The 17,327-nt window shown below is 41.8% G+C and overlaps 1 protein-coding gene across 1 annotated transcript in view; it reads left to right on the top strand.

Moving 5' to 3' along the window:
* The window catches only part of LOC122789946 (START domain-containing protein 10-like), a 416,602-nt gene that overhangs the window by 319,829 nt on the left and 79,446 nt on the right, over positions 1–17,327 (top strand). Inside the window, exon 4 of the mRNA XM_044057434.1 lies at positions 16,282–16,399. Within this exon, the coding sequence (XP_043913369.1) occupies positions 16,282–16,399 (118 nt within the window). The remainder of the gene's footprint in view (positions 1–16,281; positions 16,400–17,327) is intronic.

Raw genomic sequence — 17,327 nt, 5'->3', positions numbered from 1 at the left:
TTATTTCGTATGTTTTCATAAGGAGTGTGTGTCTTTAGGCACGAATGAGGGATTGGCCCTTAAAGTAATAAATGACCTGTCTATTAATCAAGCCATAAGTCTTCCCACTTTCTTTCTAATCCACAAAAATAAGGGAATGGAATTCTACATTCTGTAGCTGTGCATACACATCTCAGATTCTACCCGGATAAGACTAAGGATATCTGCAACTCTGACCATTTGTTTCTCTTTCCAAGAGTCCACATTAAGAAATCTAGTTTAAAAACAAAATGGATCTCTAAATCCATTTCCTTTTGCTGCACTCAGCATGGCAAATAATTACCCTGTCCATCAGAGTCATTCTTCTAGAGCAGTGGCTTCATCTGGAGCCTTTTACCAGGGGATGGACTTGAGCAATTTCAGAAGTGGCTATTTGGTCATCTTTGCATATTTCACCAAACACTAGAGTGGTTGTGTTTTCTAATTCCAGAACTGCCTTTGCCAGGTCAGTCCTCTCTGGATTACTAGACTTTTTTTTTTCCTTACAACCATCCTTCAAACCTCTTAAGCTTTGGGAATCACCCAATAGTTTGGAATACAGCAACGGTGATCAGTAGGACATCTACTGTTATTGCAGGTTCTTACACAACTGCACTGTTCCACTCTGAGAGACCATCAATGCTGGGACCTTCAACCATTCATCGATGCTTCAAGGAACAGAGAATTTCATAGGACTACAGTGCAGAGGTCTTGAGTGCCTTTCTCCTAGGATAGCTCAGATTACAGTGTACCTAGTCCCTGCAAAAAGAGGCAGTACATGAGGAAGCACCTATAGTCTTTTTGATTCACCCTCCCCTGGTACTGATGTTGACAAAGGGGAAGTTTCTTCCAGTCCCCTTCTTTGACAAAATGTTGAAAATAATCAGACCGAAGGAAGCATGGCCCAGTGACCCCATTCCCAGAGGAGGAGATCTTGCAGGAAGCTTGTAAGTCCACTCCCTCAGACACCTGTATTGCGCCTTCCCCAGACAAGCTAGAAGATATGGAGTGCCATAAAGCTTGGAAGGAGCCTGATGTTGCTGATCCCATGCCCCAGAGGCCTGATGGAGTGCTGCAGACACCAAGGAACCTCTTATGGATTGCATAGTGATGTTTGCTGACACCGAGGTGGATATTCCAGAGGATGAACAGGCTATCCATTCACCAAATAGTCTAGGATGATGGATAGACTGAGGGGGGTGTTTGTTCACCAGGCATTTTCTCGATCAGAGCTCTAAACTAGATGACTCGTATGACCAGGTTTCAAAGGGAACTGGTGAAAGAAGCAACAAATTCTCAAACAACTGCCTGAAGGTGATGCAAGGACCCATCTGGAACCCAGATAGCTAATATCTCTTTTATATCATCACTCTGTGCATCTTATTCACAGTGCACTAAATGATACAGCTTGAGCAGTTTGGCCAGGCCTGGCTATGAGGATTCTGGTCTGGTTTTGTCTAAAAGACTTTGTTGACCTCTTCAGGCCAGTGTTAGTCAATACTCCTTTTGACAGTTACTCCTTGGTTGGGCAGGAGGTGAAAGGGAGATTGAAGGAGTGTAAGCAAGACTGCAGAATGCTGTTAGCTGTCTGTTATGCTTTTGGCTGTCAAGCTTGAGATCCTTTCAAAGGAATCAAAAAGACACTGAGAATTTATAGATGTTCTTCATTCCACATTGCTGCAGTCCTAACACTTGGGTAGTCCGCTGTCCCTCGGTCGGCCCGAATATCAGAGTATAAGGCTGACGTCGGTCAAGGCGCATTTGACTGACATCAGAACGTCAGGGTACAAATGCGCATGACCGACGTCATATCCTCAGTCTTTTTTGCCGCATGGTCCGATGCAGAAGCAGTGTTGCAAGTGCCGTTCGGCGTTCTGAAATTTTTCGGAGTTTCAGACCGAAGTCAGAGTTGGTTAAGTACCCGTTGGGAATATTTTGGTTTTTTCTTGCCTCAGTGGTTTACCGCATGTCAGAAAAAGTGAATAACTGTATTTCTTGTGGGAAACAGATACCGCATAGGGATTACCATAATTTGTGTATACCTTGTTTAGGACCTGAGCACGACGTTGTTGGATGCCGCTTTTGTGCTAGGTTTAATAAACGCACTATAAAGCGGAGGTTGGATTGTGCAAGGTTGGTCTTTGGAAAGCGGTGTAATTACAAAATGCCGTTGGATGCTCCAACGCCGGCTTCCTCTAAGAAGCGCAAGGACAAGGCAGTTAAACCTAGGTTAGAGGAGGCGTCCGAACAGGACGTCAGTTCTTTAGAGGCGTCAGTGGAACCGGTGGTTCCGACGGAGGCCTCTCTGGAGTCCCAGGGAGAAACTTTGATTTTACAGGATGTGGCCTCCCAGGAGGCAGGGCAGGCTGTAGGGGCTTCTCAAGTGACTGTACTCCCCTCCCTTCCTAAGGGATCTAGGCCCTCTCTTTCTGCTTCCAAGGCTTCTCCTAGAGGCAGGTCTACTTTAGCTTCTGTGGGTGTCGTTCCCAGTTCTTCAGGTGCTGTGCCCAAGAAGCACATGCTTAAAATGGCAGAGGATTTAATTACCTTAATTAGAGGCTCTATGCCCCCGCCTGAAAAGAGGCCTAGGATGGAACCTGTGTTGGGGGATTATGAGCAGGCTTCGGATGTGTCTGAGTCTTCGGCTGAAGACTTGCAGGAGTATTCTCATTATTCTGATTCTGATGTGGATGATTCTACTCCTTCTGCTTCTCCTCCTGAGGATTTTTCTTTTTCAGAGACCCTTCACTCCATGAGAGAGCATTTTAAATGGGAAGGTCAGGATTTCTCTGATTCCAGGAAAAGGCTTAGGGAATTTTGTTTTACCCCAGCATAGGCCTTTAGCTATACCTCCTGTTCTGAATGTGGTGGAAGATGTGTTTGCAGAGGCTTCTCTTAATCCTGATTCTTTGCCTCCTGCTCCTGTTAAACCAGATAGGTATTACAGGGTGCCTGCAGCTAATAACTATCTTTTTAAGAGTCCTAGGGCAGACCCAGAAACTGTTAGCCAGGGGCCTAAGGGTGTTAAGGCTTCTGTTGTCAAGAATCCGGTTCCTGCAGATAAAGAGGCCAGGGCCTTGGATAGATGGGGTAAGAAAGTTTATACTTCTTCCACTCTAGCCATGAGAGCTTTGAATTGCCAGTTTCACATGTTGAAATATCAAAATTATCTCCTTTCTCAGTTGAAATCTAAGGTTGATGCTCTGGCGGAAGGTATTGACTGTAAAGAGTTACAGGATTTAGTGCATGTTTCTGAACAGGTGGGTAAGCATTCTTTGCAATGTGGATTTGATGCTGTACAGGCCTCGTCTAGGGTGGCTGCCACTGGGTCAGTTCTTCGCAGGCATGCCTGGCTGAGGGATCAAAATTTATCTGACCATGTTAAAACTAGGATTTTGGATGCCCCTTTGCAATCGGATGTCCTGTTTGGTTCTCCTGTTGAGGCCGTTTTAAAGAAAATGGAGGACAAGGCTAAGTCTATGCAGACTGTTAAAGATTTTTTGCAGGTTCAGCCTCCAAAGTTTAGTAGAAATTGGCCTACTAAAGGGTGGACGTATACTTCTTATGATTCCCAGTCTAGGGGTAGATCTAGACGTGGCAGGGGCAGAGGTCAGGGCTCTTTCAGGCCTAGAACAGGTAGTTCTCCTGCACAGTCTGCAAGTGAAGGCAGGGGTCAGTCCTTTCGTAAACAGACCCAATGACCTACCTTTTCAGCTGCCAGAATCTTCTCGCCTGGCAGCACCTTTGGGAGGAAGGTTGGCACTTTTCAAAGAAAATTGGAGTTTGATTACCCAAGACAAATGGGTACTGGATATCATACATCACGGTTACAGGTTTTATTTCCATACCTTGCCTCCTTTCAAAGGCATGCCAGACATTCCTCCTCAACAAAGAATAGAGGCTCTCAAGCAAATTTCATTGTTACTCCAAATAGGGGCCATACAGCCGGTTCCTATGCCAGAAAGGGGCCTAGGATTTTATTCTCGCCTGTTCCTAGTCCCAAAGAAGGGGAACACGTGGAGACCAATTTTGGATTTATCTGTCCTCAATACTTATCTGGACATTCCCAAGTTCAAAATGTTGACGTTGCAGCAGCTTTTACCTCTGCTGGGCAAAGATCATTGGATGGTAACTTTGGATCTCAAGGAGGCTTACCTTCATGTTCCTATCAGACTAAAGTGCAGGAAGTATCTGCGTTTTCGAGCTGGGACTTCTCACTATCAGTTCTCTGCATTGCCCTTTGGCTTATCTACTGCCCAGAGTATTCACGAAAGTTCTGGCTCCAGTGATAGCTTTCTTCAGGCTAAAAGGAATACAGATCTATCCTTATTTGGACGACTGCCTGATTCTGGCTCAAGGAAGGGAAGAGCTTCTTCATCATTTGGAATATGTGATAGCAGTGCTAAGATGCCTGGGGTATTCTGTGAACGAAATAAAGTCCAGTCTAGTACCCTCTCAAGACATGTGCTTTCTGGGTGTGAGACTGAATACAGCATCCCAGATGGCCTTTTTAACCCCGGACAAACAAAAGAATCTATCCCTTTACTTCCTTCAGCTATCTCATCAGTCCGAGCTGACTGCAAGGACAGTCCTTCAAGCCTTAGGGTTCATGGCATCTTGTATTCTAGTGCTTCCCAATGCCAAACTGCATATGAGGAAGCTACAGTGGTATCTCAAAAATGTATGGACACAGCACTGCCAGGATCTGGACACTGTCATTCAAATAATACCTTGCATTCAAAAGGAATTTTTGTGGTGGGCTCAGGAATGTCACCTAAACAAGGGACTCTCTGTGACCCGGCCAGAGGCGAGTCAGATTTTAACAACAGATGCCTCAGACATAGCTTGGGGAGCTCATCTAAATGGAAAGTGGATACAAGACAAGTGGCCTGCCAGACTACAACATCTACATATCAACATGAAGGAGATGTTAGCAGTCCAGTTTGCATTAATAGCTTTCAAGGATTTACTTCTTCCAGGGCAGATGTTGATTCTAACAGACAACACAACTGTCATGTGGTACATCAACAAGCAAGGCGGAACACATTCTTATCCTCTATGCAGGCAAGCAATGATTTTGTGGGAGACTGCTCTCAGTTTACAACTAAATCTTCAGGCAAGGTTTCTGCCGGAGCACAGAACTCCTTAGCAGACGTGTTAAGCAGACAAATCATGGATCCCCACGAGTGGAAACTGGATCTTCATGTATTTCAGAAATTGACAGTGTCCTGGGGAACTCCAGACATAGATCTGTTCGCTTCTCCACTAAACCACCAGCTGCCAAAGTTTTGCACAAAGCGGTTTCATCCCACAGCCTGGAAAGTGGATGCTCTTTCTTTCAGTTGGAAAAATCTTCATGTGTATGCCTTTCCACCTCTGCCTCTCCTCCCAAAGGTACTTCTGAAGGTCAGACAGGACAAGCCAAGGATGATTTTGATAGCTCCAGATTGGCCTCGACAGCACTGGTACCCACTACTGAGAAGTCTAGTACGGAAGCCTCCATGGTCTTTGCCTTTGATTCCACATCTGTTGTCCCAGGAGGACAGTCATTTGCTCAATGTCAAACTTCACTCTCTTCACCTAACAGCATGGCATATTCTGTTTTAAACCATAGAGGGTCTCAACTTCCACAACAAGTTTTGAATGTGATTTTGTAAGCCAGAAGGCCTAGTACAAGGAAAGTGTACGCAGATAAATGGAAGAGATTTTTATTTTGGAGTGCAGCTAAGGATTTGGATGTTTCTGAGCCTGATTTAAGTGTGGCTCTTCGATATCTTACTGAGTTATTGGACAAGGGTTTGTCCTTCTCTTCTATTAAGATTCATGCTGCAGCAATTTCAGCTCACTACGATTGTGACCCACCTTTGTTTTCTCATCCTTTATTCAAGCAATTTCTTAGAGGGGCAAAGAATATAAGACCCCCACGAAGAGCTCCTACTCCTGCTTGGGATCTCAATTTTGTGTTGGAGAAACTCACTCTACAACCTTTTGAGCCTGCAGCTACTGCTGAGTTTAAATATTTGTCATGGAAAACTGCTTTTTTGTTGGCCATTACCTCTGCAAGAAGGGTTTCTGAATTGCAGGCCCTTATGGCAGTTGAGCCTTTCTTAATTTTCCACAAGGATAGGGTATCTTTACGTACTAATCCTTCCTTTATGCCTAAGGTGGTTTCTAGTGTGGCTCTAAACCAAACTATTCATTTGCCTACCTTTTATGCAAATCCCCAAACTAAGGGGGAAAAGATTTTGCACACTTTAGATGTACACAGGCAGTTGCGATATTATTTGGACAGAACTAAAGGGTTCAGACAATCTCAGCAGTTATTAGTTTCTTTTGCTTTGTGCTCTCAGGGCAAGCCCGTGTCAAAACAAACTATTTCTAAGTGGATTGGATTTTGCATTGCCTTCTGTTATTCCCATCATGACAAAGAGATTCCAGCTGGGATTAGACCTCATTCCACTAGGGCTACTGCCACTTCAACAGCCTTTTTGAGGGGGGTGGCTACTAAGGATATTTTGGAGGCAGCCACTTGGAGTTCAGTGCATACCTTCTCTAGACATTACCACCTTCCATTGTACTCTAAATCCAGGGCTGGTTTTGCCACTGCTGTGTTGCAGGGCATTTTGGCAGCTCCTGCTTCTTTATAATTTAGCCATCCTCCCTTACCTCTGCTTTGGGATTCTACCCAAGTGTTAGGACTGCAGCAATGTGGAATGAAGAACATAGTACAGTTTTGTACCTACCATAAATGTAGATGTTCGAGGATCCACATTGCTGCAGTCCAATTTACCCTCCCTCCTTCCCCTCTGCTGTTTGAGGAGTTTGTGTGGGTTGGGTTATCCCTCTGAGGTATATGGCATTTTGTATATATTGTATATATTATACATATTTTTGGGTGTTAGGCTAGTTGGTTGTTTAATTGTAGTCTAAGGGTTTTGACCTTTCTTTTTAGGGTCTTCTGACATCTGGGGCAAGAAAAGACTGAGGATATGACGTCGGTCATGCGCATTTGTACCCTGACGTTCTGATGTCAGTCAAATGCGCCTTGACCGACGTCAGCCTTATACTCTGATATTCGGGCCGACCGAGGGACAGCGGACTACCCAAGTGTTAGGACTGCAGCAATGTGGATCCTCGAACATCTACATTTATGGTAGGTACAAAACTGTACTTTTCGTGAGACCCAGTAGCCTCAGAACAGACAGCAGTATGACGGGGTTTCCATGGTAGTGGGGAAATCCAGCCTAGCCACTGCCCCAGAGGTAGAGGTGATTTGAACCACCACAGCTATAGAGGGTCCTTTCAAGGACCCCCTACAACCAGAGTCCTGATAAGTTCTCCAGTTGTCCCACTCTGGAGGCAGTCTGATGACATGTTTTCCTCCATGTCAACTCATGGTTGACAGGTGGATAAAGAATGTTCTAGCCAGAAGCTAATATATTACTTTTCTAGATATAGCCAAAAGCCCATCTTTCCTCCCCTCCTAACCCCCAACAGTGCCACCTTGTCAGAGGAAGACAGCAAGATAGACTGGTCTCTTCTTCAGAAAAGCACCATCCAAGAGATCCCACTAAACCAGAGAGAGCCTGGTTCTACTCCAGGTTCTTATAGGTGCCCCCCCCCAAAAAAAAAACTAAGGACCTATGACCCTGTTCTACACCTACTGATTTGGTCAACTTATGTCAAGGAGGAGTCATTCCATATGGTTACAGTGCAGTCCATCCTGCCATGTCTGCCTTCAGTAGACTGAATGAGATGTTTGGACTTCCAAGATGTATTCCAAAGATAGTGAAAGTATCAAGGGCATTTCTGAGCTTCCAAGTGGGAACCAGTTGCACTCTGTTCAGACCCCCCCCCCCCAAATGCATAGACCCAGTTACAGCTCATGTGCAACCTCTAGGGTTAAACATTATCCCTTACTTGGATGACTGGCTCATAGTGTCAATCACTATGGAACTACATATGGTGGCAAGGCAGTTCTTACCCCAGTGGTCTATTCTTTGGGATCATGGTCAAAATCTCTTGCTCCCAAATCTGTCCATCCTATTTATTGGCTGCCAGTTGGACACTGTCAGTCCAAAAATCAGATTGCCACCAACAAGATCACCTCAAGTTAAGGAATTACTAAGTGTCACAGACACCAACACCTATAGCAGATGCAGTAGTAAAAGTGCTGAGACTCAAAGCCATAACCATTCAGTGTGCCCATTCAGAAGGTTATACATGAGATTTCTTCAGTGGATACTCTGGACCCAGTTGGACCATGTTCTTCAACCTGTAATGGACACTATCCAACTGTCAAGGGTATGCATATGGAGCCTCTGTGATGGACAAAACCACAGAACCTTTCTGTGGGAATACCTTTTGTTCACCTCTCCCCAGTTCCAGTAGTAATGACTGATGCATCCATTTTGTGGTGGGGGCATTACATGCACAGGACTGTCGGGGTACATGGACTGTGCTAAAGGATGACTCGCATGTCGGTGTACTGGTGATGAGATCAGTCCTCCTAGCATTGCAGGCACTTCAGGACTTACTCCATTAGGGGACACTTGCAATCCACTTGTACAGTATGGCAGTACTTGTAGATAAGGTAAGCTAGTGATCCTCCTCCTTTGTAAATGTACCAGAGGAGCCATGAGGGTGTGGAAATAGGTCTGAAAATTGCACCACTTTCTTGTGGCAATGCACATACGGGGAACATCAGTGTGATTTCAGACAAGTTGAGTAGAAAAATAATAAAAAATAATTTGCCTGCATGAATGGCCACTCAACTAAAAACAGCTTGGAACATTTTCCAGAGGTGCAGCAGACTATGTTGTGATCACTTTTGCTATACCCCTCAACATCAAATAAAAAAATGTTTCCCTTGTTATCCCTCTAGAAGGGCAAGCACCAAGAGATGCAATGCCCATGATTGGTCCCCAGGTCTCCTGTATGCACCCCCCATTTCCTTTTATATTTAGATTCATCCAGAAAGCCAAGAGATGCAATATGAAGATAAAACTCATAGCCCTATTCTGGCCCTACCAGGTATGGTTCCCCTTGCTGTGGCCTCACTTAAAGAAGACTCCCTTTCTCCTACTGCAGCATCCCAATTTACTGGGCCTTCTGTCTTGCATGATCTGAACTTTCTCTTCTTTCATCTGATCACTTAGATTCTCCAGATCCACTGATGTCCATGATCCAGCTTTTCCCAAGGAGGCTAACAGTTTACTATTAGCATTTTATAAGCCTTTGAAATATATACAAAGGCAAGTGGAAAAGGTTCTATCTTAATGGTCATCAAGTCGGGGCATAGACCCTTATGTTAGCTTCCCTTTCATAACTAATTTTTCTATTTTTTGGCCCACATCTGCCCGCAAGGGTTAGCAGCTGTTTCATCCTTTAATTCCAGTTTCCTGGTTGTCCTCCCTAGTTTCACATTAAGAAGTGCAGAGCCGTTGTCAAAGAAATATTCCGTACCAGGAGTCTGCCTTAATTTAAATTGCAACATCCTGGAATTTACATTTTGTATCCGAGAAAATAATGACCCCCCCCCCTTTGAACAGACAAATTCTGTTGACTTAAAATTCTTGACACGACAGACCGTTGTCCTGGTAGCTATTACTTTTGTGAGAATTGTTTCAGAAATTCATCCTTTTCAACTTGGAACAAGCCTGACCTTTATGGCTAAGGTAGTTATGCAGATTAATCTTGAAACAGTCTATTAATTTGCTGGTATTATTCCCCATGTTTGCAAACAAAGATGAATATCTGTTTACATTGTTTGGATCTCCATAAACAACTACATCTTTACCAACTGGTAGAACTACTTAATTGTTAACTTTAAATTGTATTAAAAAAATAGTTTAACTGTCTTTCCTTTTAACTGTTTATTTATACTGTCTGACAACTTAACCTAAAACAATTGAACAAAACCAGCCAGATACTGTAAGCCATTACCTCACTGCCTGTTCAAGCAGCTGCAAATATACCTGCATGCTTGGCTTAACAGGACTTTGTCTGTTAGACCAGTGGGCTGCAAGTCGACTGTTGAATGGGACTCCAGTAAAGCTCTTTTTATACTAGTTTGTTGGAAAATTACAGGTAATTTCTTGTACAGTTAATTGGGAAAAATAACCCCCCACCTTTGGTACTTCCAGTCATGCAAGAAGAACAGAAAATTTCTTGTACTTGTATGGTAATTATTAACCTCCGACAGTCTGTTATAATTTATGTTAAATTCCCACATTCTAATGTTTAAAGTTAAAACATCTGGTTATACGTTAACTTAGACTCCTACATTTCAAGGATCTTGTAGTAACACAGAGCAATTATAGCTGAAACATTTGCACTGGAACAATTAACTGTTCATGTACAATATATTTTTAGAACCACACGTAGCAAAAAATATGAAACTTAATACAAAATGGGGAAATATTTTATACTTGTGCAACAGCTATCCCCTACGTTGCACACAAGAGTTTAGGAAGGATGATCAGTTGTCTGTCTCCTTCTCTGACAAAGTTCAAAAGTTGTCTTCAGCCTCTTTTTTGAAACTTAACCTTGGAGTTTATAACAGCAACTGCTAAGTGATCATTCTGACATCTCTTAGCAGAACATTACAGTTTAAACACACACTGTAGGGATCAGGCTTCCTTTGGAGCCACCATTCTCAAAGGTTAGCTGACAAAGGCCACCCAGTGTTAGCTTGGTATTCTGTTCATCTGTTAGTGACTGGGCAGAGCCAAATTAAAAATCCAAGTACCAGAATAATAGATTTATCTGGTCTCTTTCTAATCAATGGAACAATCCTGCCTGCCTTGCTCCCACAGTTTTTTTTTCATTCTGGAGGGACCTGTAGGAATCCCCAGGTTAATGGTTATGTCTTCAGGGTTCCTGCCATTGGGCTGTAGCATGTGTGTAATCCTTAATTTGGTATCTCCATAGAACAGAGGTTTTACAGAACAGGAGAGGATTTCAAGCATGTGAGGAGACTTAGTGCTGATAAAAGGCTGTGGAAAGGTGACCAGTCCAATTGTTAACAAGTAAATCTGCCATTCTGGTAAGTACATCAATGTCCCTCCACCTCTGGAACAGTAGTCAAGGTGCGGCGATCCTCACCACTGGCACCAGTGGGGGACATTTACTGAGAGGATATCAGGTACACACACAGTATCTCCAGATGCAACTCTCTATGTCAAGCACAGTCAAGCATAATTTCCCTTAAGAGCACACTGGGAACACAGTTAGTCTGGGGCTTGTTTCTCCCTCTTTCTCCAGATCCCCAGTAAGACTCCCCACTGGCACAACTGTAGAGTTGAGATCTCAGCTGAGTGTCCAAGCCAAGACCGCCAGCACCCTCTCTGTCCAACCAGTGCTTTGTGTCCCTGCTCAAGTAGCTGACACTGACACACACACACACACACACACACACACACACACACACACACACACACAAACATACACCTGGGAAAGGCTGGCACAGATTTACTAGCTATCCCCCCTTTTGCCTAGACTATAAGGTAGTTATCACTGCCACCAGAACCCCTCGCCAGCTACTTTAAGGCCCTTAACAAAGGGTGTCCAATTTTACTGCATAATATTAATACTAATGCAAACCATAGTTTGAATAAGAGTTAGGAATGGGCCCACACAGTGTCACCAAATAAATATTGCAGATACTCTCAAAACTTAAATATCTCTACAAAGTTCGGCCACAATGAAAGGTTTAAATATATTTAATAATAAATAATAAAAGAACAAGAAAATACTAAGATATTCACAGTGACATCAGAGTTCAAAAATCACAGGAAATATTTAAACTAACATTGAAGGATAGGCTAAGACAAATAAAGAAAAACAAAATCTAAACTAAGCTTTACAATATTCCCAACTGAATCTAACAGAATTATATTATTCCCTAATAACTTACTTAGTAGAGCAAGGCAGATGTGGTGAGTGATCCTTCGTGTTGTCAGGCCCAAGACAGAATACAGAGTGCTCAGTCTCACTAAGAGACTTCTCAAAATAATATCTAAAATATTACTTTTGGGATAGCTTGCAGAATGACATCACTTCTAGTCATCTGACTTTTAGTTCCCATGTAAACCCCCATTGCTGGAAGCTGGCAGGATTTAGCACCTGCCTGTAAAAATACACACACAAGGGCTTTTGCTCAGCTCTGTGGCAAGTTCCTGAAGTCATAAAGCAATTTTATACCCCCACGCTTCTAGAGTAGCAGTTAGCTCATCCCACAAACAATGCAGAAAGCTTCCTAATACAGACTGCGTCTGTGGCTGCATTGAAACCTGTGAAATAGCATCTTTATGGCCTAGCACGTAAAGTGATTTAATTTCAGATATATTGTAAAGTTTTATGGACTGAGGTTAACCTTCCAGTTTCCTCTGTTAAAATATATACATTTAAACAGGTACAATAGTGAATGTACATTTCTGTTCTCTCCAATAGGGCACACCAGCTGAATATCTGCAACTAGCAGCAGCAGAACTAGCATACCCAGTCTCTATCTTAGTTAACAGAACCATAACCGACTCAACTATTCCTTCCCTCTGGAAAGTCTCCCATATCATTCCCCTGCATAAAGGAGGTACCACAAATGAACTTTCTAATTTCCGCCCTATAGCCTTACTATCAACTCTATCTAAAATTATGGAATGCTGTATACACCAACAACTTTTACACCATCTTTTACATAATAGCCTACTTGCAGACTCCCAACATGGTTTCCGACCTTTCCATAGCACGTCCACTGCACTTCTCTCCTTCACAGATACCATCAACAAAAATCGCAATAACAACCTATTTTCCTCTTCTTTATTTCTTGACCTCTCTAAAGCCTTCGATATGGTTAACCATCAACTTTTACTTGACACTCTGACATCTTTCTCACTTGAGTCTTCGGCATTGCACTGGTTCAACTCTTATTTGAAAGATAGGAAACAAACTGTCCTATGGGACAGCCATCTATCCTCTCGGCTCCCAGTCACTATCTGTGTCCCTCAAGGATCCATCTTAGGTCCCCTTCTCTTTTCCATATTTATAAACAACCTGTCTACTTCACTCCCAACATCCACTTGTATTCAGTATGCAGATGATTCAACTATCATCTGTTCTGCATCTCCAGCTGTACTTCATTCTTCGACCCAAAAAATATTTTCAGCTGCTGAAAAATGGTTCCAAAATATCTGTCTCCTCCTCAACCCCAAAAAAAACAAATTATTACTCTTCTCCCCAACCCCTAAGTCTGCCCCTTTTTCCTTTTCTATTGTGTCTAACAATGGCACTATCATTTCACCCAATTGTTCCACTAAACTTCTAGGCTTTACAATAGATAATCAACTAAACTTTGATTACCATATTGACCTAACCATCAAAACAGTTAATAAAAAGATAGGTGCCCTCTATAGACTCAAGCCCTTTCTTACTCCTACCACCAGGGTGTCTCTTGCCCAAATTCATCTCATCTCTACGTTATTGTATGCCTCTCCATCTCTTATGAACCTGTCAAAATCTAACCTTCAAAAACTTGCCACAGCCTCCCATAGCATTGCCAGGTCTGCCTCAGGCTCCCCACTTCGAACCCACCATTGTGTTGATCTCAAAAAGCTCGGCTGGCTAGAACTACAAAATCTTATTCTCCTACATCAACTAGTTATTACCTTTAAAATACTCCATTACCCTAATACACCCATACTTAATAACCTTATTGCCCCTTACAAGAATCTTATTTCACTTTGTTCAGCTAACAAACTACTAGTTGCGACTCTCAAATCACACAATAAAGATGGTGACTCCTTGTTTATAAATGTTATTGGCTCACACTGGAATAAACTTCCCACAGAACTGACCACTCTAGGCTCAGCACAACTTTTCTAGAAACAACTAAGGAACGATTTCAAATCTCACTGGCTATGTCCTTGCTCTAATACTGAATGACCTCAGCATTCCTACTCTCCTTACAGTTCTCTACTCTGCTCTTCTACTTGTCACTATCACTAGCGCTACCCCTCTCTGTAGCTCACCTTTAATTTCACTTCCATTTTAATTTTCATAAAACACCCTTTTCTCTTTCTGCTTGATACATTTTTACAACCAGTCATCTATCCTTTCTATTTTAAACCTATATCTTGCTCCCTGCGGAACTTTGTTTCTTTTTGTGCCCTGGCACTAAAAGTTTTTATCATTATTGTAAATACTGTAAATATTTCTATAGACTCAGGGGTGAGTCACTATTTTCTCTCCTTCAACATTAGTATTATTGCATGGTTAAGATTATAGAACTAGGAATCCTCACTGTTTTGTCTATATTCTGTTGTATTTCCTTCTATACTATTACTAAGCTAATTAGCTCTTTTTTTACATGCCTATAATATTTTTATCCTACTGTGCTGTTTTTAAGTACCTTTTTTATGTTTGGCACTAGTATATAGTGGAGCTTTTCTCCTCAGGCCTCTGCTGAAAATGGACATATATCTAGCCAGACTAGCTCGGTCAACAAATGTAAAATAAATAAAATAAATAAATAAATAAATAAAACATTGTGGATACATTTCAAATACAAGTACTTTACAAATAATACCTTTTCAGCATAAATATCTGTACAAATCAGTTTGATATACATATGACATACAGTTCTAATGCATAACACATGTGTAACACAAGCATCTTGTATAAATCAGTTTGATTTTCACAAATAACATATAATTATTTACAAAATTCTGACTAGTTGTGCTGGCAGTACCTCCTATCGTCACATACATAAGTATTTTTTAAATCCTCTGTTGTCTTTCACACTTCCGGTTACTGTTTGAGATTCATTCAAAGCAAAGACCTAAAGACCTGTCAAGTACTGTCTTCACAGTAAATTAAGAACTATATCTGTTACATCTGATATTAAGGATCTTCATTGATGGTTCTTAAATCTAGTCTTGTAATCCCTCTGTTGTTGAGTGACCCCTCTATCCAGCCTTTACTGTTAGTTTTCTTGTACGTTGTGCAAGTGTATATTTGTTAGCAATGTCAGATTTCATTTTATTTGTAATCTGCAGGCGTCAGAGGAGCAGTCTGCATTACTGTAGGAGTTGCTATTTTTGGGTAACCCACAGATGACATTACAGTATGAACTGGTACTTTCCTGCATGTTCCTGAGAGTAGGATCCTCCATTAAATTTGATGAATATTGATTGGTGGAAAGGATAACACTGTCCACTTTTAGATAACCATGTACTGGCTTCTTTCCGTACTGTAACTTATCTGTACAGTGGTCATTTCCTTCATTTTTGATGTACATAATGTATATACTGTGTGTACCAGATTTTGTATGAAAAAGGCTGTTTGTGATCGGGAAGCCCACCAGATTGTAAGATAAAATGGCTTGCATATAACGTGGAAATGCATAAAAGTAATATACTGAAGATACGCATGTGCACATGTACTTGAGACAGACATATTCTGAGCAAGGCTTTAGGAACAAGCTGTACTGGCTGAACCTGAAATTCAGTCTGATCTCTCAAAAGTTGATAATATTTCTTATCTGTGAAAATGAAGTGTGGAAAGCAGGTTTGGGTGAGTTAATACCTGCACTTGCAGTGCGACAAGTTCTAAATTTTGTACGCTGTTGCCTTCGGAATAAGTTCCTTTCTGTCAGATTTTTTTTATTTGATTCTTTCTGTGGTTCTTAGTTAGAAATGCCATGTTTTATTATAAAGTGGCTTTTTTCTGTATTTGTTGATTTGGTTATAATGTCTCACTGTAAGGAAATGAAGCAGCTTGTATTATGTCCTTCCCGTCTTCCCCCTTGGTTTTTGTTTTCTTACTCAATGGCCAAAGGATACTTTTCTCCCCATTCTGGATGCACATACCCTTTTGTTCCTCCTGGTTTCCACCTCTGCATCACTTTTGCATCTTATATCCTAGACGTAGGACATGCATCTGACTTATGGGGCCTGTGGCCGAACGTACGGCTGTTATTGGCATTGGCAGGATATCTTTTCTGTAAAGAAACTGCAATAGTGACATGTACTGTTATGGTAAGTTCTTGTACAACTATACTTTCCCATTTTCTATAAATAAGTAGTCTTTTGGAATTCTTTATTATGCATGGAGCAGTATTAGGTGTACTGTAGAATTACAACTGTGTGTATTATGGCTTTTGAACAGGAAAGGAGTTGCAGATGATTAGCACTACAATCCTGCTTATGAATTGTGTTTTCCTGCTCTTGTGGCTCAGGTTTTCACGATAGTTGTTTTGCATTTTAGGACTATATGCCACGCAAAGACTTGGTAAGGGCCGTCTCACTCCTGGCTGGTTACCTAGTGAAGTCAACAGGAGAGAAGAGCTGTACTCTGACATACTTAGCACAAGTGGATCCTAAAGGTTTGTAATTCCTTTCTATTGGTATGCTTCTGAACTGGCAACAGCCTTGGAACTATAAAACATTTATCATACTCTCAGGTTGTGATTCATTTTATACTGTTCTGAAAACTATAATGAACGCATCTTGTTTAATATTGTTTCACCCGAAGTTTGTACTTCACACCACTGCTGGTACATTGAATCAACTCTTTCAACGAGTTGCAATCTTAAAAGCCCATTCAGTTGAAGAGGCTTTGATTGGCAACTTTTTCATTGTGTTGATTTTATACAAGTTGTCTTTTTTAACCTATTCAGATAAACAGGATCATTCTACAGTGGGTCACTGAAAGGCAAATTGATTAACCAAATACTATTACACCTTGTGCCTTCACCTTCTGTTGTCCCATATTGTTCTAATTTCCCAGTCAAGAATCACGGTTTTGTAAGTATTTGCTTAATGTGCTGTCTATTCCAAAATATAAAACTCATTTTGGTGACTGTTGTTTTGGTAGACAGTTTTTATAGGAGCTTAGATGTTTAAAAAACATTTTAAACATTCTAATAATGCATCATTTCACTGCTGTCATATACTATCACTGGAGTGTTTACTGCTTCCATTTCTCACTCCAGCTGCATTGTAATTTATTGTCTCTATATTCTGCTAGATGTTCTTCGTGTTTCACTGTTGCAGTCATCACACTTGGGTTATCTGCCTGCAGGTAGTCCTCAGTTGGCCAGTATACCAGAGACTTGGTATTTCTGCGTCGGATGCTGTCGCTCCATGACTGACGTCAGGTCTTCAGGGGTATAAAAATAGGCAGCCGATGCCATTACACCAGTCTTTCTTGCCGAGGAGCCAGAAGCAGTTCGCACGAGGGCCCGTTCGGCCTCTACCTGAGTTTTCGTTTACAAATTTAATCATCCTGAAGTCTTCTAAAGCTAAGCACCC

This window comes from Protopterus annectens, chromosome 15.part0, assembly GCF_019279795.1.
Source record: "Protopterus annectens isolate FY-2018-M chromosome 15.part0, PAN1.0, whole genome shotgun sequence".
NCBI lineage: Eukaryota > Metazoa > Chordata > Ceratodontiformes > Protopteridae > Protopterus > Protopterus annectens.
This window is presented reverse-complemented; position numbering and strand designations above follow the sequence as displayed.